Consider the following 27,586-nt stretch of genomic DNA (forward strand, 5'->3'; position numbering starts at 1 on the left):
CACTGTTTGCTGTGGTTGGTCCGGTTGATAATCGACTTCTCAATTGTCCAATCGCAAACTTGCTGCAAGTACATCTGACCAATCATCGCAAATACTGATCAGATAAAGGGCGGGACCTGCGTGTCTCACCCCCTCCTCCCTCTGTCTGCGTGCGTGGAATATGACGTGGCTCGGGGTTGAACGAGGGCGCGGTGCAATGACGTTCATATCCGTCTAGGGAAAGAAAAAGATGTTTAGCAGGATAAACGTGAAGATTATAAACTGGTTCTGTGATCTTAGACGTGTTGAGTATGAAAACTGACACCTTCTGGTTCGACAAGACTGAAATGAATTGAAATGAAGAGGTGTCTATCAGTGTATTAGTTACCCACCGTGTAACCCGCGCTCGAACGAACACCTACAAATATTACTGTGGTAAATAAGTTGATCCAAAATACTTCACGGTTAATACATATCGACTCAGCGACAAACTGATAAGTTATATAATACATGCACTTTACTTTACAGTGTGATATTGGCTATAATATAATGACATTTTCAATTTATATGTTTCTTGCATAAATATTATTCCAGTTATAATACACAGCTAATTTTGAATGGCTGTCAGATGGAAAGAATCAGCACCGGTTACTGGAATTCATCTCTCTTCCTTCACGTATTGATTTTCTCAAGTGTCTAAACAAAAATAACTATTAATAATATTTTCAAATGTTTTTAAGCAGATATATTTTGTAGGATGTGACTACAGAAAGGACCAACAAGAAATTTGAGAAGGAAACACCACTGATGGCAAATCCTTCCATGTGCCTGCACTATAAGGTATAATATCAAAACAGACCACAAAGCAGTCAATAATTCAAATTATTTGCCTCAATATTCCTTATGAAGGATATTTAAACATTTTAATACATATAAACCAACCATTCTGCTAATTTCATTTCTCAATTCTAACAATGTCATATCGAACATTTTAAAATTATTTTTCAAAGAAATTAGCAAGTAAGGCTTAATGGTGTGGCTTGTCAATATGGTGCACACATTTAATGAAATAATGATGGTACATATATAGACAAAGCACTTGTGACAACAGTGATTCCATAATGCGTCTCCAATTACTGCTTAAAAATGCTGCAGGCATACTTAATAAGCTCAATAACTTGCATGAAAAGGGAAGCCGAGAGACAGCAGATATTGAATGAACCTTGCGGGAAATAGGGAGGCTGAGAGCACACAAAATGCCTGCAGAAAGCTGATATACTAGTTCACATGACTATACCATGGATCATTACATTGAGTGAGATACAAATCATTGAAATACAGTCTGTTTGTCTTTAGTGCCTGTACATGGCCGATAAAATTAGACAGCAAATATTGGCCTAACATATTTTAATGTACATGATTTATTAAAACAGAACAATGTAACATTGTCACCCTATTTAATGTGTGTATATAAAATAATTTATGATGCTATATTTGTAAATCTTATTGTCGTTTTGGTCACACTTTAGATTAGGGTACAATTCTCACTATTCACCAACTATTTAAGCTCATGCTCCACTCGTCACAATGGTGGTAATCCCCCAAAAAACAAAATACCAGAAACTTTTCTAAACTATAGCAACACAAAACATTAAACATGACTAAATCTCCCACTTAACATTAATCTGGTACAAAACAATTTTAGCATTTACTCTCCCTTTTAAGTGTCATGGCAAAGCATGCTGGGGAATAGAGATCCCACCCCAGTTTCAGTTAAATTTAAGTTTGTCTAAATTAAAAGAAACAAGTTCATAGAACTCAAAACAATTCAACATAATTAAAATGTGTAAGTTTTGTGAACTCAAAAGAAAAGAAAGTTCTAAATACTCATAAAAGTTAATTTGATTGAACTAATTTGTATAATTTAAGTTGGCTCTACTCAACCAATTAATTCTTTTGAGCGTTAGGGTTTACAGTGAATGACCTTCGCTTCAATAAACTCCTAATTACTGCTTATTAATAGTTAGTAAGGTAGTTGTTAAGTTTAGGTATTGGGTATGATGTAGGGATGTAGAATATGGTCATGCAGAATAAAGCATTAATATGTGCTTTATAAGAACTAATAAACAGCCAGTATCCAAGGAATATGCATGCTAATAAGCAACTAGTGACCCTAAACTAAAGTGTTACCAGAATTTTCTGTTCACTCTTGTCATATGACCATATGAGTAAAATGCAATGTTTATGGACAAACTTCTGATGAAACTCAGAGAACAAGATTAATTAGAGAATTATATTATGTCCCCAAAATTGATCTCAAACTAATTCAGTAGACAAAAAAAGACCCTGGTTAGCAATTTAATGCATTTGTAAAAGTGCAAAAGTAACCTTGAAATAAAAATGGACAATTCTTGCTTTTAATGGAATGTTGAATAGTATGCATTATAAATTATTTATCTGTGCACGTAATACATTTTTTTTTTAATTGATGTGCCCTCTCTTGCAGAGACATCTCTTCTTTTCTCTGATTATGTGTTTTTTAGCTTAAGGTCGGGATAACCTGTCACTCACACGAGATCGACCAATAGCAAACCACAACCAACCAATTCCCGATGGATAAAATCCCCCAAAAAATTCTTGTTCGAGAAGCCGCTTCGCTCAGATATTCGTCACAATAGGTAAGAAAAACAACTTTCCATTTCATGCCGACTTTAATAATTTTTTATGCAAAGCAGTTGCTGAGTTGTTTTGATTGGATGTTTTTAATGTGTTGCTATGTGCTGGTTCAAATCAAAAGTGCAAAAATCTGTATTATATTTAAGTGCCATCAATGTTTGTCTTAACAGGTTTTCCAAACACATCGGCATCTGCTATTGGTCGGTCAAATAGATAATCCTGTCCTCAAACTCACGCCCCTGGTTGAGTCAGTGTTGCTATTTTGGGCTTGTCGGAATGCCTAAACAAATACATCAAGGTTTTATAGCGCCAAAGAGACAAATCCATCGGAAAATGCTTTACTTTCTTGTTTCTGCATATTAGAAAGTATTTTAATACTAACAAATCACACACTTTGGCTTTAAAATAACAACAGACAATTTGATTTCTCTCAAAGCACTTGCTAGCCCATAACACAGACACCCAGAGCACCTCAACTGCAACAGCCGTTACAGAAGCCATCCAGATACTGATACAGATCAATGGAGAGAACATGAACACTAGAGCCATGGAGCCAGAGACTTCCCGCTGATTTAATTACAGACTTTCCATCACTCAAAGAGCCACCGTTCTGAAGCAACATCAGTAGCATCTACACTTGAATGATGGTCATGCGATATTATCGGCCAGACATGTTGTGAACCGGTGCAGACAATGGAATCATTATGACTGCAGGAGTCTTTTTCTGAGAGCCTTAAACTTCCTTATTACCATAAACAAGTCTTGGGGGAGGTGTTAAGACTGTACACTGAAAAAAAGTGCTCATAAAATGAGAGTAAGGCTTGTATGGCTTTTGTCTTACAGTTTGACAACGCAATCAAATGAAAAATTCATGATGTCCATGGTTGCTCTGCTGTGCATCAGATCGATAGCACAGTAATAGCTGGCATATCTGAGACTTGCTTGGCAAGGTTCCCTCTCTTTGATAAACTGTGCCATGTTAATGGGCATACTGAGTTACTGTCCTCTTTGTGGAGGAAGCTGATTTTTCACTATAGCATACAGATAAAGAGGACAGATTTGTGCACATGTGTGATACAGGAGCTTGTTCTCCCAGTTGTCTGATCCCGTTACTTCTTCCAGCTAAACATGCTTCACTTCTGCATTGTGCGGTCTGGTGGGAATCCAAATTTAGTCCCAAGTATTTGATAGAAGCAGTACAATTCTAGTAATTCATGGGGAGGGAAGGTTAGAGGGGAATAAATGATGCTGCTCACAAAATGATGATTCAAAATTCACTATAAGAATACATTTTGATAATGATAATTTAAAGTAGTGAAAGCCTTTTATTCTAATACACTGTTTTGTTTGTTTGTTTGTTTTTTAGGTCAAGCCATCGACGGCAGATAAACTTCTGATCAGTAAGTTTATTTTATTAAATTGTTTTGCTCAAATGGGCCTACAAATGGTTTTGTAGTCCTTTTCATCCGCTTCCCAGCATGCATTGGGGCATGAATAATTATGGTTAACAGTTTTCAAGGCTATTTTGTTGTCATCTTGTGTAACCTATTAGTATTGTGATTACTTTAAATGATAAGTTAGGTGATTGTTCCGACACTTTCAAACCTGGAACGATAATTATAAAGATAACTTTAACGAAAACTAGGTCCATATAAGCATCCTCACCAACGTACAATATTGTTCTGTATATTGTTTCTCTGTGCCCTTATCGTTATAGTTGTGGTGTTGACTCTGTTACTCTTTTATATTTGGAACGATTTTTAAAACTATATTTGTCGTTATCATCTTTTGTTTGTGGCAATGTTGTCTTTTAGTATTTTTTAAATTCTGTAACAGTATTTCATTATATTTTTTATTTCCTTTTTAATATATTTTTGTTTTTTATTATTTTTTATTTCAGTTTTAGTCATTTTAGTACTTAAACTTGTTTATTTTAGTTTATTTCAACAATTATAATTCAACATTTTTATTTATCCCTTAAGACTGAACAAATTAAACATGTAAATAAACTGAACAATTTACATACATCTCCTAAATTCATAATATGTCAGAACATTCACTTACAATTAAAAAATACTTTCATAACATTTACTCACACTGTAAAAATACATGCAAAATGTTGCCTTTATTTTTTAAGTTCTACAACAAGAAGGGAAAAGAATATAAGAGAAAGGACCAAACGCATAATAATTCTTACATTTGTAAGATATGCAGAGCCTTTACACATTGATCCGATCAACCTCTTTTAACAGATCGCAAGAGAATTCATCACTCAGTTTCTTGCATGCTGTCCTGCTTGCCTCACACATTTGTGTGTAGAGTGAAAAAGAGAGACAGATTACAGTGAAAATTTATGAAAACAAGACGCACAGGATGCTCTGCTGAATAATTCATTGCTATACAGTGGCCTGCCTGTGATATTAAACAAAAGAGAGTAACATATTTTAATATTTGAGAATGATATCATCTAATGACTTCACAGCCATAATGAATTATTGAATTTATTTTGTAATCCATTTAGCCGGCCGGAACTGCATGCCTCTGATATTCCTCTTGATATTTGATACTTTCTGGGTGGATGTGGACCCCTGGCCTGACCACCATCTGAAATGGGTGTCAAAAATTGCTTTTACGCCAGGCAAATGTTTGCCGGATGTTCCCAAATTAAAGCAGGGCACATATCAATCAATAAATCAATGAAGTAGAGCTCTCAGTGTCTGTTAGGAAATTTCCCATTTCCTTCCTAACAAGGTTGCTCTCGTAAATAGACGTCCATTATTATTGACTAATTACATTTAGCTCATTGATTCATTGATGGTCAGTCAAAGTTCATGCTAAAAACTAATACATTTAAAAAGATTTTAATGTTGTGGGCTTGTGGCTTATTTAAGAGATAGACATGTTTTGCAAGTAAAACTGCCTATAATAATATAGCATACATATATATAGTTTAAAACTGATATTGATTATACATCGTATTGCCTGCTCATTTAAAATTCTCAATGTCATTTCTTCAGGACAGCGTATTCATCGTTGTATATGTTAGGTTAACTGTCCATTGACAAAAGTACCTCTTCCGTCCAGTGAAGGGCAAGTATTCCTCTGAGGAATTGATACTTGAGAGGTTTTAAATAGGAGGGATGCGCTTCCTCCCTTCAGTTCATGCCGAGCTCTCACTGCACGAACTTCAGGCATGGAGAAATTCATCACTCCTCTGTGAGGACGTAAGATTTTCCATCCTGCATTTTATTCTGAAGGTAGGATTTGATATATATATATATTTTTTTTTTCATAAAGATACCGGTTGAATAGTTTAAAGTTTTCAGTTATTAGTTGTATGTGCGTCTGTTACATGTATATAGTTGTTATATTTATATATAAAATAACAGATATCCTGAGTGCAGATGATATTTAATGTTTTTTAAATTAATGTAGGAATTCTAAAATTATGTAGACCTAAACTGCTTTACAGTTACAGTTGTAAATTGTACATTACAGTTTTCCAAAATATGTATTTTTTTATTTTATAAAATGTATATGATATATATAAAATATATATAATTGCATAATAATTGCATATATATATATGTGTGTGTGTGTGTATACAGTGTATATATACATATATACGTATATATATATATATATATATATATATATATATATATATATATATATATATATATATATATACATACACACACACTAGCCTGGGAAAACCCAGACAACTTCCGGCAAATTTAGATTTGCTCTGCAAGTTACTACTGAGAATGGTCTCAGAACCAGGCTACACACACACAGTATATATATATATAAATATTTAATTTTTAATATAATTTAATTTCCTAAATATTTAATTTATTTAATTTTAGTTATTAAATGTAAAATAGTTTTTAACTAAATAATAATAAAAAAAGATTATTAGTCTATTATTTGAAGTATTTTTATATTTGTGAATAGAATCCTGTTTATTTCCTGATAACTCACCACATAAAAGTTATTTGTGACTGTAGTTGGATATGAATAGTCTGTGTCTGTCCATCAATATACAGAGCATTCATTAATATTGTAATATTTTATGCCTTTCAGTATGGAAACCTTAAATTAGATTATTAGCCTTGCAGTAGTAGCAGTAGTATTATTCCTCAAATTTTTCTTTGCCAATCGTAATTGATTTTCAAATTCTGTGCAGCACTTTTCTGAAAAGGGCCTGCAACAATGTCAGAGAGGAAGCCCAAAAACTCGGACACACGTCCCAAGAACCTGCGGAGCTGGAGTGCTGATAGTTACATCCGCAGTATTAAAAAACGCTCCCGAGGGTCACGCCATGAGACAGCGCCCAGTGGGGAAGATGGGGAAGGAACAGACGACCAGGGCGTACGCTCTGCCTCTTGTCCTCGGAGACGTCGAGAGCGAAAGTGCAGCTGCACGATCCCTGGAGAACCAGATTCAGACTCTCCTTGCAGGAAAGGTCTGTCCCGTCGTTCCCTGAGGCAGAAGTTTCAGGATGCCGTCGGCCAGTGCCTTCCTCTTCGCAACCACCACCACCATCATCACCAGTCCGGGTCCTCGCGCCCGTTCTCTGTCCTCCTTTGGTCCAAACGGAAGATTCATGTGTCCGAGCTCATGGAGGACAAGTGTCCGTTCTCTCCGAAATCTGAACTAGCTCAGTGTTGGCATCTGATCAAGAGACACGGCGGTCACACCAAACCCGCTTTAAGCATCGAAACCGAACCCAAGGGTCCCTTGTTATCCTCCTCACCTCCAGCGCTCATTTCCTGGGAGGAGATCAACTCATCCGGGGCTTCTAGTCTGGATGACTGGGATCCGTCTTTTGCACATGGGGACGCCCAGTGCTGTGCCCACACTGACTACATCCTGGTTCCAGATCTGCTTCAGATCAACAACAGCCCCTGTTATTGGGGGGTCCTGGATCGTTTCGAAGCCGAGCAGCTTTTGGAAGGGCAACCAGAAGGAACCTTCCTGCTACGAGACTCTGCCCAGGACGAATACCTCTTCTCGGTTAGCTTCAGGCGCTATAGCCGCTCCCTCCACGCTCGGATAGAGCAAAACGGGAAGCGCTTTAGCTTTGATGGCCGTGACCCTTGCATGTACAGAGATTCCAGCGTCACGGGCCTACTAAAGCACTACAGTGACCCTGCCAGCTGCCTGTTTTTTGAGCCTCTTCTCTCTCGCCCTCTACCTAGGAACTTTCCGTTCTCTCTGCAGCACATGTGCAGGGCGGTCATCTGTAGCTGTACAACATATCAGGGCATTGATGCTTTGCCATTACCCTACACTTTGAGATACTTCCTTAGGCAATACCACTATCGGTGCAATGGAGCTTGTGCTGTTTAAAAACTGTGACAGAAATGGGACGAAACTACATGTTGCTGGATTTGACGGATTGAAAGGCACAGTAAATGTATTCAACACAGCATGGTGGACGTACAGAAGTTACCATGCAGCACAAAAAAAAAAAACAGTTCATGTTTCTAATATAATCTTGTGCAAACCAAAGATATGCAGGACATTGGTTCACATTTTAAGTATTTTTTGCAGGTTTTCAACTATATGAATTTAATTTCTGAAATAACATCATCTGTTATTATCATTTACTTTTTGTATGCAATTTTTACTTTTTGTATGCAGTTTTGTACCCTAGATCTTCATGCTAAAACAGGGAATTAATAACTTTTCTTTCATTTATTGGAAGTTTTTCCTATTGTAGTACTTACCAGATTCCACTAGATAGCAGACTTGTAAAACTGACTTGACAATTTCTAACTACTACTACTATCTATTCATCTTGTATTTTAGAACTTAACAGTGCCTAAACCATATCTGTTTGAGTTGCAAAACCATGTCAGTATATTATTTGATAAATCTGTCCCGTATAACCACGCAGTCTTGAAGCAATTCAACCACATATTGTAGCTAAACATTTTCAATAAAACAAGCAATAGAATCAACAAATAAGTTAAGACTGATTTGTTTCGCTGTGCTATGGTTTACATCAAATCTCCTTTCAGATTATGCTTTATCATACAAGATTTCACTGGGTGACTATATGTGAAGTTAACTGCTATTTATGAATCTGGGTGTATTGATGTACAGGGACAAAACCAGTAAACTGAGGGGCATATATTGATTAAAAGATCAATAATATTCTCACTTTTTACAAAATGTGATATGATTCTCTCTTAGAAAACTGATTTACTCATAATCTGCCAAACCCATTCATGTTAAATATTTATGTTCGTCAGATGATGAAATCTTTATGAATTTAAAGTGAAGGATCTTTATCATGAACTCTTTATAGCTCATATACCATTGTGAAATATTAGAAGAACCTCTATATAGACAAAACAACAAATGTCGCATTCATAATTAGCAAAACAGTACAGACACATTTTTCTACTTTTAACTTCCTTGTAGGGGCTATTTGCTGATCACCATTTAGGTCATTTCAGATTTTAAATGTCTCAAAGATCCTTCTGAGAACAATTCGTCTTTAAAATGTAGGCAAATCCGGACACACGTCCACAAACAAAAAAGACAGGAACTAAATCATGCAGAAATGACATGCCCTAATGTGACCATTAATCTTATCATAATATTTGGTATTGCATTTCATTCTACAAGCAGATACAAGAGCTGCTTCCTGGAGTATCAAATTATTCAACAAACAGACAATGAGGATAATTTGTCTATTCTCTTGAAGAGGATTAAAGTACAACCCTAGGCTGTATTACATTATTGATGCTTAAGCCTCATACCAGACAGTTTTGCTTCAGGCAGATCCAATTGCTGTTTGCCACTTATTTTTTTGAGAACGATTACATTGTTTTTGCATGCGGCTCAAGCATTTTAAAATAATAGTAACTATGAGAAATTATCGACTGATTCATTTATAAAAATAAATAATTATTTTAAAAATACTTTTAATGTAGAACTAATATGTCTGGAACGTCACTACACGTCACACTTTGGGTGGGGCCAACACTCTGATTCAGCCAATGACATTTGGTAAAAATTAACGGTCCGTCCCACTTTCACACGTCACTAGTGTCAGCGCGGGAGATGTGAGCGAGTGTGGCGCTGAATGCTGAGAATTACCGCCAAGTTAAAGCTGTAAGTACTGCGTGTTGTTTAAAACATTTATGCAGCGTATATCGATGTATTGTTATTCGATTATAATCGTTTACTTTGACACTCGCATTCTCCCTTGGGATATTTTGTTTTTATTCCGCGGTTGTTGTCGATCATTTTGCATGGAAATCAGCTGTCTTAGAAGCACATTTGCACTTCTTTGTTTTCCAAAGATTGTTTTTTTTTGTTGTTGTCTGAAACTTGAGATAAAAATGAACTTACTTTTAGTAAAGGCTGATTATGTTTGCATCACAAAACAAAAAAATGTCAAATGACGTTAATTTCTGGTTTGTAAATGTGATCATGGTCATTCTGTTCCTTGAGAGAGGAAGAGATCAAGTAGGGAAGTTACATTAATAAAAACAATATCATTTGTCACAAGTCCCAGTAGTTACAGATAATGTAATTTTTTTAAATGTTTGATTATAGAAGTAAATTAGAATGCTGTAATTATTAGTATTATATATTTTATTATTATTAGTATATCTGTTATATAAGCAAATTGAGTATCAATGTGTGCAAGTTACATTAGACTATAAGACTCGATACAGAGTAATATTGTATTGTAGTAGCACTGAGGATAAATTAATTTATCGAATTAGTTATCAAATTAAATTATGCATTATTCCTGTATATGAAAAGCTTAATTTCAAATGTAAAATGAATTATATATAAATTATATGTAATGCAAATATATATTATTACACATATCACCAGCAGCAGACATTGTCTGTCCTGTATCTGATTGTCCTCCTGAGAGCATCATGCCGTGTGAAAGGAAGCCCATGCGTTACGGTCACTCAGAAGGCCACACTGATGTCTGCTTTGATGATGAGGGAAAGTAAGTGACATCTTCTGTAATATCTCAAAACATACATTTGATTTCAGACTTAATAAATGGGCAATAATAAGATGCCTGTAATCCACTTTATGATCTTTCCCAGATGTATTGTGACTTGTGGCAGTGATGGTGATGTCCGCATATGGGAAAGTCTAGATGACGACGATCCCAAGTCTATAAATGTCGGGGAGAAGGTCTATTCTGTAGCCTTGAAGGTAAGTTAACATTTGTTTTGGTGTGTTCTTTCACAGTGTATTATAAAAGCATATTATATTAATAATGCTACAGAGAGCTTTCTCGTAAAACACCTGAAAACGGTCAATTATATTTGAATCCTGTTCATTTTACTGCTATTTAAATGTCAGTGTTTATTTTTTCCTACAGAATGGAAAGCTAGTTACAGCAGTTTCCAACAACACGGTTCAGATTCACACTTTCCCAGAGGGAGATCCAGATGGCATACTCACTCGATTCACCACCAACGCAAACCACGTCACCTTCAACGCCAGCGGGTCAAGAGTGGCTGCCGGCTCAAGGTACGAGTTGCTTTCATTCCTTTACATGCTGCAATCGTGTTCTTAAAGGGACAGTTCACCCAAAAATTTAAATGGTCATGTCATAAATGACTGTAAAATGCTTAAACCCATCTTTGGAAACAAAAATGAAGAACTTTTTAATGAAATCTGAGAGATTTCTGTCTCCCTGTTGAAAGTCTATTTACCCAAAACTCAAAATGTTCATTAAGAGATCATAAAACTAATCCATATGAACAGCTCAACAGCACTTGCTTGACAATCTAGAAAAAAAAACTTGGTTCTTGTGCATCAAGCAAGCATGTTTGAGCTTCTGTTTACCGAAATTAAATCTGTTCATCATTTAAAGCAATCGTGTCTCTTCAGAAGGCTTGGATTAAACTGCTCGATTTATAAGGATTTTTCTTTCTTCGAAAGACATACAGATTTGTCTTTAAGCATGTTTGTCTTATTTCCATGTTTTGTTTTTTATATGTATTTTTAGTAGCGGTTTTGTGTATTAGTTAAAATTGGTGAAATAAAAATCATTCAAATCTCATGGGTCATTTAATATTTGAGTTCTCCCATCTCCGTGCTTTTGTGGAGAGGAAACCACTTCGATTGTTGTATGATTAGTTACAAATGGCCGCTTGCCGGACATATGGATTGTTTTAAGTGGCTGCATCACGGATGAAGGCAGCGAGCATGTCACAGCATTGATTGAGCAGTTTTATCCCGCTGCCGATGCTTGAATATTGATGCACTGGCAGCTGAGCTCCAAACAGGTTATTTGATTTTTTTTTTTTTTTCTATAGAGGTCGGAAATGAGTTTTCATTTATTTCCCCACTTCAGATCAAAAGATCTACAGTGCCAATATGAGTCTCTGTTGAGCTGAAAATGGTGGAGGATGAAGGGGCTAATCTTGGCGTTCTGTTTTCCAGCGACTTCCTGGTGAAGATAGTGGAGGTGGCGGACAGCAGTCAGCAGAAGACCCTACGTGGGCATGACGCTCCCGTCCTCAGTGTGGCTCTTGATCCTTCTGATGAGTTCCTTGTGAGTGTCATGGTGCCTTTTTTGATGGTCAACAGGTGTTATGTTTTAAATGTGGCTAAATTAAGAATTGCTCGTGAATCAGTTATCACTGTCATGTTTGTCGCATACATTACTGTTGAAAAGATTTTGTTTAAGAAAGAATGCATTAAATTGATAAAAATAGTAAAGACTATTAATAATATTACAAAATATTTCTGTTTCAAATAAATGCTGTTCTTTTGATCATTCTATCAAAGAATCCTGGAAAAAAGTCATGGTTTCCACAAAATATGAAGCAGCACAACTGTTTTCAACATTGATAATAATAAGAAATGTTTCTTGAGCAGCAAATCAGCATATTCAAATAATTTCTGAAGGATCATGTGACACTGAAGACTGGAGTAATGATGCCTAGAAGTCAGCTTTGCCATCACAAGAATAAATTACATTTTCAAATATCTAAAAATAGAAACAGTTATTGTAAATTGTAATAATATTACATAGTAATTCTGTTTTTACTGTATTTTTTTATTAAATAAATACTGCTTTGATAAGATACACTTTCAAAAGCATTAAAAATCTACCGATCCCAGGCTTGTGAACTGTCCTGTGTGTTGTTTGTGAAATTTAACATGTACTGATGAGTATTAATGTATTTAAAACGACTGTTGGGCCAGTATTGGTAATTTTGTTGTGCTGATGTGACTTCCTGACAGGCTTCCTCCAGCTGTGATGGATCAGTCACTGTGTGGTCTATTGAGTCACAGGTGAGGTATTATCAGCTCTTTATACAACGAAATAGATGTACAATGATGTCCAAAAGTCATAGAGCACTAATGAAAACGCTTCTATATTGCATTTTGTAATTGTAACTTTTATTACATACCATAACAATTGAATAAACAAATCAAATTTAACTGTTAACTTTTAGTTTTGAACATTTATTTAGAACTAATTCACATGGTGCAAAATAAAGCAGAATCGTCAATAGTTTTGCATTTTATATGAGCCTTTGTTTTGTTCACAAAAAAAAAAAAAAATCCTAGATTTTCAGTGTGATCTCAGTCTTCTGGGCCCTTCTGTATTTTGATGTAAAGCTAATCCCTGTTGTGTGTTTTAGACTCAAGTAGCTCAATGGAAAGTTCTCCAGAAGTCAAGTGATGTTAGCAATGCCAAGTCTCTGTGTAGACTTGCTTGGCAGCCTCGTTCTGGAAAGGTATTGAAAATGTCACGTTTATATAAGCTTTTTTTAAATTCACTTAACATTTTCAGGTTTCTCTCTTCAGTGGCTTCATATATAACTACTTGATGAGCACATCAGTCAATCTGTCAGTCTTGTAAATGACTCCTATCACCAGTTTCTTACAACAGTCGTGACATTAAGATACATTTTCTTTTTTTCATTGTTGTATGTACTTGTAGCTGCTTGCCGTACCGGTGGACTTAACCATTCAGCTGTATGACAAAAACACATGGACACATGTTAGCACACTCTCTGATGAACTCATCACGCAGGTCAGTAGAAAACCGTCCAGTAGTTTACAGTGGAACAGTTGTTTATAAGAGGAATATAATTAGAAAAGGTCATTTGTGGGTGGTGGAAACCTTTATTAGCGTTACAATTGCGTATTAACCTTTCCCTTACTGTATCAGATGAGATAATGTACTTTGTGGTTAAAGTTGTGTGTTATATTGCAATGCATTTTAATGTTGTCATGAACAATTCTTTCCGATTCGTTCTCCTCTCCAGGTTTTTAATGTTGTGGTCTGGTCGCCGTGTGGGAAGTTTCTGGCTGCAGGAACAGTTGGCGGAAACCTGTTGATTTGGGATGTAGAGGCCAAACTGTGTATCGAGAGGTTATAGTCATATTGATCTTAATATTATTGATCATTTTGCATGTTGAAACCCAGTGTTGGAGGTAACACTTTACAAGTAATGTGAGTTACACAATCAGATGACTTTTTCCCAAGTAATTAGTGAAGCAACACAATGCTTTTAAATTAAAAAAGTTCTTCAAAAGTAACATAACACATTGCTTTACATAAAAAGTAACTAAGTAGCGTTACTTTTTAAGGGAGTCACACAATGTTGTAACGCATTACTTTTAAAGTAACTTTCCCCAACACTGTTGAAATCTGACTGTAAATATTGCATTGACCTCGCATTGAATATAACTGTACACAATATTGGTTGTATTTGAGGATGTTTTTAGTGGTGATGGTGTTTGTTAATCTTGTACCATTGCAGACAGAAACATGAGAAAGGGTTCACTGTGTGTGGGATGGCGTGGCATCCCTCTGGGGGCCGGATCGCTTACACGGACACAGAGGGCTGCCTCGGGCTCCTGGAAGACGTGTCGTCCTCTTCCTCTACCATCCAGAACACCAAGGTCAGTTGTACCCCCAGGCTCTCGCCTCCCTGAACATACTGCACCAGAAATAGCATCACCAACGTAAAGTCATGAGTGTCTAATAGGGATGTAACGATACATTGTTATAACGAGATATCGCAGTATAAAAATGCGACGATATGTATCGTCGATGTAAACAAAACGAGTTAGTTTTTCTCCAAGACACAGCTTACTGTATTTATAAAGTATAATTCACACAAAAATGTAAATTGTCATCATGTTCTCACCCTCATATCGTTTCAAACAAAGGATTTTCGTTTATCTTCCAAAATATAATCTTAAATTATTATTACATTAGTTCATGTTCATTCAAATACTTTGAAATGTTATAATATAACTAAATTTGATATTCATACTGTAATATGCATGAAGTACTGATTATCTAATGTCTGTACATAAATGTTAATTTAAATGTGCTCCTTTTTTTCAACTCATGTAAATGAATGTATAATGTTTTTTTTATGCTGATGTTTAGGCCACTGCAGCTAAAGAAACAAATGACTATGATGACCTGTTTGATGAGGATGATGACCGGATGCTGGACGAGGGCACAAGTGACTCGCGGTCTCCAGTGAAGAAACCCATCATGGATGACGATGACGAGGACGACGACCTCATGCCTGCCACGGGCAGACCGCGGAACAGAGGGTCATTCTTGGATGACGATGACAATTCTCAAGGTATGAGGCATCACCGCAAAGCAAATAGTGTTGGAAGATACTTCAAGTAAAGCGCTTTAGTTAAAGGTCAGATGTTTTGGTATCTCAAGATCCAGGCTCTGTAAAACTGGATGGACTTCCAGAGGAGGATGGCAACAGTGCTGTTCTTCCTGCAGTGGGTCCTGCAGTGTCCCGTCCCATATACGAGGGTCCCATGCCATCACAACCCCAAAGGGCTTTCCAGCCGGGATCTACCCCAGTGCACCTCATGCATCGCTTTATGGTGAGGAGAAATCATACCCGTTTTCAAGTCAAGTCACCTTCATTTATATGGCGCTTTTTACAATACAGATTGTATCAAAGCAGATTCACAGTGATAACATGAAAATAATACATCAAAGTTTGTTTCTAGAAGAAAATTGCGCCAGATGACAACTAGGGCTGGGTTGAGAAATGGATAAATACACATGAGATTGTCAAAATATCCTCATAAACACAGTCGGTTATGTCTTAAGTGAATGTAAACAAAAGAAAATGCACATGTACAGTACATTGGATCTGTGCATTAGGTCTTAAAGTGACAGCACCCTAATAAACCTGCAGCCATCTGTGTCGTCAATTTTAAGGACAAAAGAAAAAGAAAATCACTCACTGCCCTTGACTGAATAACTTTTAAGGGTCAATCTATATTTTATTTATAAAAAGAAAACTATGCAGTGCTATTTTACATCTGATTTCAATTTCTATACCTTGAACTTTGTTCAGTGGTGTTTGTTTGTGCTATTGCTAATTCATTTATTTGTTCTTATTTTATCAAGACTGTTTACTTGTCTTTAATAATGTCTGAAATTTATATTAGTTAGTCTAGTTTTTGCTGTGATATATTTGTTAAAATTAAAGGCAAGTGTTCATAAGTGTTTAGGCTACTGATTTGTGTTCATGGTTTTCAGCTGCAACAGAATGTTTTGCAAAAAGACAGATTAAATGTGTATATCTAAATGTTTGACTTAAATGTTTATTTTTTTTATTTTATTTTTTTTACCTTATTGGAATTGAAACTGGGAATCGCTCAAATTCAGCGATACGGTACCTACCCTAACTACAACACCATAAACATAATATGCATTACTAATATTTAATAACAATAATTTATTATTTTGAAAACACAATAATGTGCAAACAACAAGAACCGTACAACAACTTGAAGGGATTATGTTGATTTCCTGTTAAATCAAATGTAGTAAGTAAATATTTTTTATTTTTATTTAATATGAGAAGGTCTTTTAAAGCTCCCTATGTTCCCTCTCAGATGTGGAACTCCGTGGGCATCGTCCGTGGCTATAATGATGATCAGGACAACGCCATTGATGTGGAGTTTCACGATACTGCTATCCATCATGCCATGCATCTCACCAACTCCCTGGGCCACACCATGGCTGATCTATCCCAGGAGGCCGTGCTGCTGGCCTGTGAGGGAACTGATGAGCTCGCCAGGTACAAGATCTCAGTAATCATAGTTGACTTGATTTTCTTACCTGATTTAGACATTAAGATTTTCCTCTCTTTAATTTAGACATTTGCTGAATTGGATTTAGAGTTTTTTTTTTTTATTCAACGGGTCAGCTATTACAGTAAGTTAGATTACAGTCAGGAGAAGCTGGTGTGAACCTTGCTCTGTAGACCCATTTCCCCTTTGTCCTGAATTGCTTGTCCTTGTTTGCGAAGCAAATTTGCACTTTGCCTCCATTTTTATTTGCATAACTACTGCCTATCTGTGAAATGCACTGTTTTTAAATGAATAATTAATTGCAACTGTTCTAGTGGAATAGCAAATAAAAGGGGAATAGCTAATTTTTTGTGTAAAACGGGTTACACATAATTTTTATGATGTTATATTTGATATTATATAATTAAGATGTTCTTGTTAGTGTAATTATACATTTGTGACCCTGGACCACAAAACCACATGGGTAAATTTTGAAATTGAGATTTATACATATGTAAGGATATGACAATATTTGGCTGAGATACAACTATTTGAAAATCTGAGGGTGAAAACAAATCTAAACATTGAGAAAATCGCCTTTAAAGTTGTCGGTTTATGTTCACGATTTTGCTGCATTCTCTTACAAAAATAAATATTTTATATATTTACGGTAGGAAATTAGCAAAATATCTTCATGGAACATGATCTTTACTTAAAAAGTAAAATCGATATTTTTGACCCATACAATGTATTGTTGGCTATTGCCACAAATATACCAGTGCAACTTATGACTGGCTTTGTGGTCCAGGGTCACATTTAAGTACTGAGTAATATTAAGAACATATACTTAAAATAGCGTTAGGGTTATGATTGGGGTTAGTTGCATGAAATTATGCATCATTTACTTTTATTATTACATTAATTATATTGAACATATCTAACAAGGACACTGTATGATAGTGTTACTGGAAAATGTAACAGGACCGGTGTTGTAACATAATCACACCCTGAAACTCCTTAAACATAATGACATAAAGTATGAAAACTGACATAAATTAGAGAGAAAGTAAATATTTTGGTATAAAGAACAAGTAACATCATAGAAAACAATAAATATTGTGTCATAAATATTTTAATAGAAAATCTTTTTGTTCCTTTCTCAAATATCTAATTTTCACTATATTTTTCTCTCTCTCTCTCTCTCTCTCTCTCTAACAGTAAGATCCAGTGTTTGCACTTCTCGTGCTGGGACACTCATAAGGACTGGATGGTGGATCTTCCTAAAGGCGAGGATGCGCGTGCCTTGTGTCTGGGTCAGGGCTGGGCGGCAGTGGCCACCAGTGCTCTGATGGTCAGGCTGTTCTCCATCGGTGGTGTGCAGAAGGAGATCTTCAGCCTGCCAGGAGCTGTGGTCTGCATGGCAGGACATGGAGAGCAGCTCCTCATAGTGTATCACAGAGGTACTTAATTGTCGCCTGGTTCAGATTAGTGAGCAAGTGACAAATATCTGTATCGGCCAACGGTTGTTTGTTAAAATCTGTATTGCACTGGCACAAAAAAAAAAATCCTAATGGTTTATCCCTAATGCTAGTGTTTGTTATTTATCGTTATATTTAAATGATTGGCAAAGCAGTTGTAAAAGAGAAAATATTGAAGTTACTTAAAAACAAAGTAATAACTTGTGAAATGCCACATCTGCAAATGAGAATCCGAGCAGATTCTCCAAAATGAATCTGACTTTGCTTGTGCTTTTTGTCTGCAAATTGTATGAGCTTGATTGTCATGTATGCCGTCAGGTACTGGGTTTGATGGAGACCAGGCCCTTGGCGTACAGCTGCTCCAGCTCGGGCAGAAGAGAAGGCAGGTCATCCACGGAGAACCGTTGCCTCTCTCACGGAAGTCCTATCTGGCATGGATGGGCTTCACTGCAGAGGGTGAGTCACCGTCAACCTTCCGGTTGAGCAGGAGTTACTCGCATACTTCCTCAAGCTCTACTGTATTCACTTCCTGCTCTTTGAATTGTTTTCTTTAAGGAAATTGAGAAAAATTAACAACTGCCTAGAGAATTTCTATGTAACCTTGACTTTAGCTTCAATTTCCTGATAGTTGTCACATGCTATGCACAATACTGTTCAAAAGATTGGGGTTGGTACATAAAAGTATAGTGTTTTTGATCAAATAGATGCAGCCTTGGTGAGCATAAGAGACTTTTCAAAAACATTAAAAAACCTTACCAACCCCAAACTTTTGAACAGTAGTGTATGCATACAGACAGCCTCAATCAAAGCTAATAGACGGACTAAAAAAAAAAAAAAAAAATTAATTAAAGGAGTCCTGTGGTTTCTTTGGTTTACCTTTACCTATTTGAGTAGTGAATGATCATAACTCTTTTTGCAGGAACCCCGTGCTGTATTGACTCGGAGGGTGTTGTACGTATGCTGAACCGGTCCCTGGGGAACACATGGGCTCCTGTCTGCAACACCAGAGACACCTGCAAGACCAAATCAGACCATTGTTGGGTTGTTGGGGTTCATGAGAATCCACAGCAGATCAGGTGCGTCATTTTCCTTTATTCACAAATGCCAGATCTTTATGGAAGCTTGTTTCCACCCCAAAATAAAAAAAATTAAAAGATAATTGTGGCTTTTTATTTCACAATTGACTGACTTATGTCCAGAATTGCATGATATAATGTCAGAATTGCGAGATTTAAAGTCAGAATTGCATGATATAAACTCGCAATTTCATGACATACACTCTCTCATGACAAAATGTAAGAATTGCGAGTTTATATCATGCAATTCTGAATTGATAACAAGCAAATACGACTATATCGTGCAATTCTGACTTTATTTCTCACAATTGCGAGTTTATATCATGCAATTCTGACTTTATAACACAATTGTGAGTTTCTATAATGTAATTCTGATTTTCTATCACACAATTCTGAGATAAAAAGTCAGAATTGTGAGATGAAAAGTCGCAATTACCTTTTATTTATTTTTTTATTCTGGTACAGAAACAAGCTTTCTTAGATCTGTGACCCACTGTGTCTATAGTCATTGAAACTGGGAATCTTCCTCATTTGTCTCAGGTGTATCCCTTGTAAAGGCTCACGTTTCCCACCCACCCTACCCCGTCCTGCTGTGGCCGTCCTGCCCTTTAACCTGCCTTATTGCCAGACCACTACAGAGAAAGGCCAAATGGAGGTATGGCCTAAAATCCATCCTGGAGTCTTGTCAAATTCATTCAAACTATAGTATCATGTAGAGTTCTCTACTAATATGTGTTTTATTTATTTATACATTTTAAATTGTTGGTCTATATAGACATGTTCAGAATGATGTCTTAGCAGTGTTTCTTGCTGTTTTTTGCTCCAGAATTGTGTGTTTTTATAAAATAGGTCAGCCTTTAAAAACATGCATTGTTTCATTCTTTTTTTTTTTTTTGATGTTAATTTAAAGGGGTGGTAAAACACGATTTCACTTTTCTAACTTTAGTTAGTGTGTGATGTTGCTGTTTGAGCATAAACAACATCTGCAAAGTTACAACGTTCAAAGTTTAAAGCAAAGGGAGATATTTGCTTTTAAAGAAATCAATTTCTAAGAACTACAGAAACGGCTGAGAAGGACTACACGACATTCCTGTGGGCTTGCTGACATCACTAAGCCCAACATTTACATAAACCCCTCCTCTGGGAACACAATACATAGAGGGGGCGAGGCCATTTTATGTTGCTTTGGAGAAGAGTTGTTGTGGTAGTAGAGAGTCTTTGCCGCTATGCCGTCGAAACGCTGTTATTTTCACCCAGATTGCAGGTCCACTTTGTTCAGTCTTCCTAAGGACGGTTACAATTTATTTTTAACTCGGTCCCTCATAATTATAATCCAAATGTCGCTCTCTGTGCTGCACATTTTCCGGAGGAAAGCTTCCTCAATCTACGAGTTACAATGCAGGATTCACACAACGGCTTGTCCTGAAAGATCGAGCAGTTCCAACTTTAAAAACAGAAGCTGTTTACGAGCCACAACATGTAAGTATGATTTTTTCGTTGATGAGTTTTCCTGTAATAGTTCGTATTGTTAATTGTACATTGTAGTGAGGAAGTAAACGAAGGACAACGCTGTTTGTCTCCACAAACCAGTTTGTTAAATGCTAACGTTAATTCATACTTATCCGACAAACACATACAAACTTCTGTTTAATATCACCAGCGCAGCGAACTTGGAATGTTCGTGGTTGTTGTCGTTTATGTGATCACTGTAAATTATTCTTTGATTATAGCTTTTATGTATTGTTTATTTACAGGCATGCTAAACATGGTTTGTGTTTGATTTGGCTACTGTTGTAAAGCCGATGTTTAGTGTTCGTATTGGGTTAATAGTTCTGGCGACAGATATTTAGCTACAATCGTTTTAAATATACAAAAGTAACAGCATCATATAGCGATCACAATAGATCTGCAGTCTTAAAAAAAAAAAACATACCTTTCTGAAACGTCCTTTAACAGCCGTTCTTGAACAGGTTCTGCTCGATCCTCTCCACTAACATTCTCTGGGTCTGATTCGGGCTCAAACTGGTATGGGAATATTAACGCCGTTGTTTACTGAAGCACAAACTACCGGTGAGGGTAAGGGGCGTTTCCGAAACAACGTGAACTTGGCGGTTAGCGAATCACAACACACTGGGCCAGCTAACCAATCTGAGCCCATTGCGTATTTTTGAGGGCGGGGCTTCTTAGAACCAGGAAATCATCCGACCGTTTTTACAAGGAGGGACAGAGCAGTGTAGAATAATGGTTAAATATGTGAAAAATAATGCGAATTTTAAAAAACGAAGCATGAACACATGTTACAGTGCACCCCACAAACACAATCAAGCCTTCGAAAAAAGGTGTTTTACCACCCCTTTAATTTTATTTCCAGTGTTGCTGACCTGGACTAAAAGTTGTAGCCATCCCTGTCTTGCCAGTGCATTATTTGTCTGACACTTGATGTGGATCCTGAAATATGCCATATATGTGTTTTGTTAAAACTGTTTATTTATGTTTGTTTTCTAGGAGCAGTACTGGCGGTCTATGCTCTTTCATAACCACTTTGGCTTTCTGTCATCCAGTGGTTATGAAATTGACAGCGAGGGTCAGTCTCAGGCCGAGAAAGAGCAGCAGGAACTGCTAATGAAGATGTTCGCTGTAAGTCATTCACGTGGCCAGAACAGGAAGTTAAAGCCTGGTTAAATTCAATTGCTTATGCCTGGATTGAATTTCACTGTGTGATTTCTGTAAAACAATTGTGGAATGTCGTATATCAGAACTCTGCTTTGACGTGTGCATGTCTTATATTCAGGCTTAGCTTGCACATTCGATCAGATTGGTTTTAACGGTCCTTCCAGACATCTCACCATGTTTTATGCTGTTTGTTGTCTGTTTGTGTGTGTGTGTGTGCCCGGGCAGCTGTCGTGTAAACTGGAGCGTGAGTTCCGGTGTGTGGAGCTGGCTGAGCTGATGACTCACAGCGTTGTGACGCTCGCCATCCGTTACGCATCTCGTTCCAGACGCATGGCCCTGGCACAGAGACTCAGTGAACTCGCCCTGGAAAAGGCCAATCAGCTGCAGGAGGAGGAGCAGGAAGAAGAAGATGAGCCGGCCTATCAGAGGTTAGCACGGAAATCCGGTTGTTATATTTATATTAATTATAATTTTTTCAGCTCTACTCCTGGAAATTAGATGTCTAAGAATTGTTGGATTGGTTGCAGTTTCTTAGAAACTAGTATTTCTTCTTGGCTTTTAAGCAGAAAAAGCTTATGAACTGTGGGATCAGTGTTTTGCCTGTTATCTTATTTATTCTCTCCTAAAGTTTGTAAAACCTAGAAACAACCTAGGATTTTTTTCTGTCTTTTTGTTTTTGTATCCAGCCCTAGAAAAGTAAAAAAAAAACCTCATATTTCTACATTGAATACTTTTTTTGTAGTTATATTTAGCTCAGTTGCGATAGTCTTTATTTCCCCTATTGTGACGTATATCAGAGTGAAATGGCTTCTCAAACAAGAAAAAATGTAGGGTGTGACTTGATTTTGTCCATGGGAAATGATTGGGTGGTTGTGGTTTTCTGGAGTGACAGGTTGTCCCGCCTTTGTGCCAGTAAACGCATCGTCAGAGAAGAGATGTCGTTCATCATTAATCATTTATAATAAATACTATCATTGTCAATGTTGATTTCATGCTGACTTTAAAATACGTAATCTGCTTTGTGAATCCAATGTCTTTAAAATTATTTCAAAGTGAAAAAATCCCTTTCAATAGTCATAGTAGGATTTGACCAAAAGTTTTGGGAACTCTAAATCAAATAACCTTGAAAATTGTGATGCCAACATGCCAAATATTTTGTTTCTGTATATTTAGACACACCAGTGGAGAATATAGACGATCCAATAAGATGAGCAGCAGACAAGCACAAGTTGAGAATGGCTGTGAGGAGGAGGAAGAGCAGGAAGAATATCCACAGGAAGAGCAAATGGATGCAGAGGAATCAACAGAGACCAGGAAACCACGTAAATATGCTGTTTTTTCTCCAAACACATCTGAAAAGTAGTATAGTAAACCAAATGCCCCATGCATTTCAGCTGTGTGTTTCTTGATGTTTGAAATAGAGGCTTTCTTGATCATTCACATTACTTGTTTCAGCATGAGTCTCAAATACTGCAGTAGACAGCTTTAAGATTAAGAAATGCATTTTTCTTTAACCTGATTTAATTGTTTTTTAATATGAAGATATTTTGGCTTGCCAGGTTTGAATCCATTCAAAAAAGGAGGAAAATCACCTGAAAGGCCCTCTCCCAAACCAGGCGAGTAGAATATTAAACCATTTCTATAAACGGAAAATTATAAAACTCGAAGGAATATGTAAAATAGTTCAAAACTGAGCATTTATAAACCATCAACTCCAAATGCAACATTTTATTTTTCAGTGTAGAAATAAAGGAATTCATTTTTGATTATCTAAGTGCTACTTTTTTCTACATGACATCTTTAACTTTCTAATTAATTTAACAATTTTTCAAATGACTTTGAGTGGTATAAATGGCTGCCATGAGAGATGAGTGTCTGGTGACAATAACAATTGTGCTTGTGTGTCACAGTGAGCAGAGAAGGACGCGTGAACCCTTTCAAGGTAAGACGTGCACATTGTTAGTGAAAGTAAGCAAGCTCCATATACGTGTTGTGTTTCAAGAATACTTGACGTGCATTTTTACATTTACATTATAAAAAATGCATTTAAACTTACAGGTGTCTGGTGCAGAAAAGTCCTCAAGTTCTCCAGCTGGTCAGCCCAGAACGACTAATGTTTTGGACAGCATGACGATGTCCAGCAGAAAACCTGCAACTCTCAGCGGAACATCAAAACAGGGCAAAGCCCCCGTCCTGAAGCCCCTGGCACCCAAGCCAAAGTCCAAGGTACAGTGTATTGCTCAAATACAAATGTTCTCCATCCCTGTGGGGTCACACAACCTGTCTGACCCCATAAAACTCACTCTTAGCTCTGTCTGCAAGGGATGACCTGGTTATCTTTTCCTCTAACAAATGTTCTGCTATCAGAACTAAACAATCTTAGAGTAAAATGTCAGAGGTGTTTCTATTGGAATATAAGCATTTTTAGTCAATGCACTGGACACAAAAATCCCATCTTGTACAAAACATCTTTAGATGAGCTATAGAGAAAAATATGTGAGATGCAATCATTTCTCACAGCGAGTGCCATGCGCAATAGAACAATAACAAAGACGACACAGTACACTGTCATATGGAGGTAAACACAGAGCTGAATTGAAAGCATGGGGGATTATTATTAGGAGGACATGATTGATAAAGGCCAATGGAGGGAATTTGGCCAGGACACCAGGATTACACCCTTACTCTTTACAAGAAGTGCCATGGGATTTTTAACGACCACAGAGAGTTAGGACCTCCTCAGTGCAACGTCAAGTCAAATCAAGTCACCTTTATTTATATAGCGCTTTTTACAATACAGATTGTTTCAAAGCAGCTTTGAACGTCTCATCTGTAGGACTAGTATATGAGTAAAACATCTCACTGTCCCTCCACTAACTTTGCTGCCAACTTTCATGTTCAATGAGTGACCAAAGAACTACCGCTATGTAAAGTCTTTGGAGTGACTCCCATCAGCGCAGAATTGTGACGAATGTTGATCTAGAGTGCTGTTAAAGTTGCATGAATTCTGATGATGACTGAGGTCGCATTACAAAACATCAGACCTGTATCTGATTTAAGACCACATATGGAAGTGGGCCAAATCAGAAAGGAAAATATCAGATTCCATGTGGTTTGTGCTGTTCACATTGTTATGAAACACTTTTTTTTGTTCTGCAGTCTGAATGTAGTATTTTTTTTTTTTGTTCCTTCTTTTTTTAGACCCAGGCCACACTGCTGCAGATGAGTGCCTCTAAAGGAAACAGTAAGAAACAGGAGGACAGCCAATCAGAAGCTGAGAAAATGAAACCAGTTCCTGCGGCTACACCTCCAGTATCAGCGGAGAATATCGAAAACAGAAAGTAAGAGAGACCGCAGCACCTTTTTCCATGTCAGATGTCATTGTTGCCCAAGTGTCTATAAATGATCAAATTTAGAGATGCACAATATAAAAGTTTGTATGATTGCTTTTATAATTCTTTTTATGGCTGTTAAAATAGTGTAAATCATTTTCTTAAAGATAAAAGGTGCCTGAAGCTCTTGTGCCAGTCTAAATTTAAATCCTGTGTAGTATAAAATATAAGAACCTTCACAATTTGGCATAGATGAAGAGTTTGCTGTTAAATTCAAATTTCTGTTAATTAAAAAAAACATGATATTGTATTAGTTATATATACAATGTTAGCTCAATCAGATTAAAGCAGATAATTAACACTGTTGATTGTGGTTGATCGATGTTTAATTTCAGTAATTGTATACATTTTATTTGCTTTTATTAAATAGTGTGTGTGTGTGTGCATATAATTTATTTACATCCCACAATTACTCAAATGAAATTATAGTAAGTCATATGTCATTACTTATAATCAGTATTAATTTTAATTTCTTTTTTTTAAATGGTAAATCAATCGATAGTTATCTGATGTCGAAAATCACAAAATATTTCCAGATGAATCAGTCTTTCGCTATTTGTTTTGGCTGACACCAGTGTGTTCATCTGTATGTTGTGCTTCCCTAATCAAGTAGCAGATGATTGATTAAGGAACTGTCAGTCCTTTTTATTGGTTTGTTTGCACTTGTCCATAACCAGTTTACTTTCTTTAGGCCAAAAACCGGCTTTCAGCTGTGGCTTGAGGAGAATAGGAAGAGCATTCTCGCAGACAATCCTGACTTTGAGGAAATGGATGTTATCAAGGAAGGCATGGGGCGTTTCCGCACTCTCTCAGCAGAGGAAAGACTGGTAAGACATTTCATGCATGGGACATGTATTTTATCCAAAACAGTTTACTTATTTCTCAAGCAAATCCTTCAACCTGTTATTTAATCCAGGAAGGTTACTTGGGAATTTCCGTTTCAGTTTTCTTGCATGTGTCCTCGTTGTTATGTGACAGATTTCATTCGTGCACTCGTGCGGTTTTTTTTTTCTAGTTCAATTTCCTCCAATTTTTTTATGCTCTCTAAAACTCAATTTATCCATGACAACACTGTTCATTAGCAGGCATCCTCCTGTTTTCTGATCTCCACTTACCTGTGTACATGTGTGGGCTTTCCAAACACTCTCCGCCTGTATGAACAATCTGTTCGTGATCCCGCACCCACAGAGCCACTCAGTGCAGGACAGAATGACTCTTCACACACTCCAGCCTGGAGGGCGAATGGGTGGTACGACTGTTGCTCTGGAAACTCAGGCTGGGGGTGTGTGCCGTACTCATTGATCTTATGTTAATGACATGAGGGTGGCATTAGGCGGTGAAAGAGTGCGTTACAATGGTGAATGGCGTACATTGGGAGGGGGAAGGGGAGGGAACGTGCAGAAAGAGTCCCGGTGCTCATATGTGAAATGGGTCCGGTGACTCATCACGGTCATCTGTAAATGTTCACCTCCTTTGTTTACGCCAACCGTGAACAAATGTGTCTGGGTTGGCAGTGGTTTGTCAGTCATTTTTAATTACAATCACTGAGGCTTATTTGAACGATGCAGTTTAATGCTTGTGTATAAAAATCCCGTATCTTTTTCATTCAGAACTGGACGGAGAGAGCAAAGGGCAACTCGGACCCCAAGAAAAGAAAGCGCGAAGATGAAGCAGGACGAGTAGATGAACATACGGAGTCAGACGAGGGCAGTGCCAAAAAGAAAAAGTCCCTGGATACTTCTGCTAAACTTTCTGCATTTGCATTTAACAAAGAATAGTACTTAACACAATTTAGTTTAATGCTTATATATTTTTTACATTTATATTTTAATATCGATTGGGGGGGAAAACTTTTAAAAGTAGTTTTTTCATTGCTTACTGTGATTTTTGTCTGATCATTTGTGATCCACTTGTTCTCCATAAATTTTCTCAAGTTGGAGCTCTTTTGAAAGCAGTACACGTCTCTCTTCATTTGCATTTGAAATGAAGCAAAGGCTCTTTGTTAATAAATTTGCAAGATGGTTGATAACAAGGTCTCTTTGAATCTGGTGATACTCTGAATGCTGTGGTCTCGCCTACTTTATTTTTGGCTGCTTTGTACATATGTTGTTGTGTGTGAAATTTTGTACTGTTTGTAAAACAATCATAATAAAAGCTAAAATGTTGTATTTTGAGTCTTGTCTGCTGTATTTTCTTTATTCTAAATGTTATCTTGGGAAAT

At 36.8% G+C, this 27,586-nt stretch overlaps 2 protein-coding genes across 7 annotated transcripts; both read left to right on the forward strand.

Moving 5' to 3' along the window:
- Window positions 1-162: 162 nt before the first annotated feature.
- Window positions 163-27,538, forward strand: wdhd1 (WD repeat and HMG-box DNA binding protein 1). 6 transcript variants are annotated; one of them, XM_081347117.1, is made up of 30 exons: window positions 163-414; window positions 574-655; window positions 736-819; window positions 2,523-2,657; window positions 4,022-4,055; window positions 10,522-10,645; window positions 10,749-10,860; window positions 11,030-11,181; window positions 12,100-12,211; window positions 12,907-12,957; window positions 13,311-13,406; window positions 13,613-13,705; window positions 13,941-14,047; window positions 14,439-14,580; window positions 15,077-15,281; window positions 15,371-15,543; window positions 16,570-16,754; window positions 17,965-18,206; window positions 18,543-18,680; window positions 19,144-19,300; window positions 19,841-19,955; window positions 21,806-21,937; window positions 22,199-22,401; window positions 23,147-23,295; window positions 23,533-23,589; window positions 23,884-23,915; window positions 24,032-24,199; window positions 25,175-25,314; window positions 26,057-26,192; window positions 26,976-27,538. In XM_081347117.1, the coding sequence occupies exons 6-30, from the start codon at window positions 10,569-10,571 to the stop codon at window positions 27,141-27,143; spliced, it is 3,342 nt and encodes a 1,113-aa protein (XP_081203243.1). In that variant the 5' UTR covers window positions 163-414; window positions 574-655; window positions 736-819; window positions 2,523-2,657; window positions 4,022-4,055; window positions 10,522-10,568; the 3' UTR covers window positions 27,144-27,538. The 6 variants fall into 6 exon arrangements, with proteins under 6 accessions (XP_081203243.1, XP_081203241.1, XP_081203242.1 ...); XM_081347115.1 differs by lacking the exon at window positions 574-655 and having other exon boundaries at window positions 723-819; XM_081347116.1 differs by lacking the exon at window positions 574-655 and having other exon boundaries at window positions 723-819; window positions 10,525-10,645.
- socs4 (suppressor of cytokine signaling 4) lies at window positions 6,754-8,617 on the forward strand. The gene has a single exon (XM_081347146.1). The coding sequence runs from the start codon at window positions 6,871-6,873 to the stop codon at window positions 8,008-8,010; it is 1,140 nt and encodes a 379-aa protein (XP_081203272.1). The 5' UTR covers window positions 6,754-6,870; the 3' UTR covers window positions 8,011-8,617.
- Window positions 27,539-27,586: the final 48 nt, after the last annotated feature.

This window comes from Scardinius erythrophthalmus (assembly GCF_964197995.2).
Source record: "Scardinius erythrophthalmus genome assembly, chromosome: 19".
Taxonomy (NCBI): Eukaryota; Metazoa; Chordata; class Actinopteri; order Cypriniformes; family Leuciscidae; genus Scardinius; species Scardinius erythrophthalmus.

Bases quoted from the DNA above. Each gene is read 5' to 3' on its own strand.
- socs4 (XM_081347146.1), top strand. From the start codon at position 6,871: ATGTCAGAGAGGAAGCCCAAAAACTCGGACACACGTCCCAAGAACCTG.
- wdhd1 (XM_081347117.1), top strand. From the start codon at position 10,569: ATGCCGTGTGAAAGGAAGCCCATGCGTTACGGTCACTCAGAAGGCCAC. The intron at 19,301-19,840 runs GTGCGTCATTTT...CATTTGTCTCAG, and splicing joins GAGAATCCACAGCAGATCAG to GTGTATCCCTTGTAAAGGCT. The intron at 24,200-25,174 runs GTACAGTGTATT...TTCTTTTTTTAG, and splicing joins CACCCAAGCCAAAGTCCAAG to ACCCAGGCCACACTGCTGCA.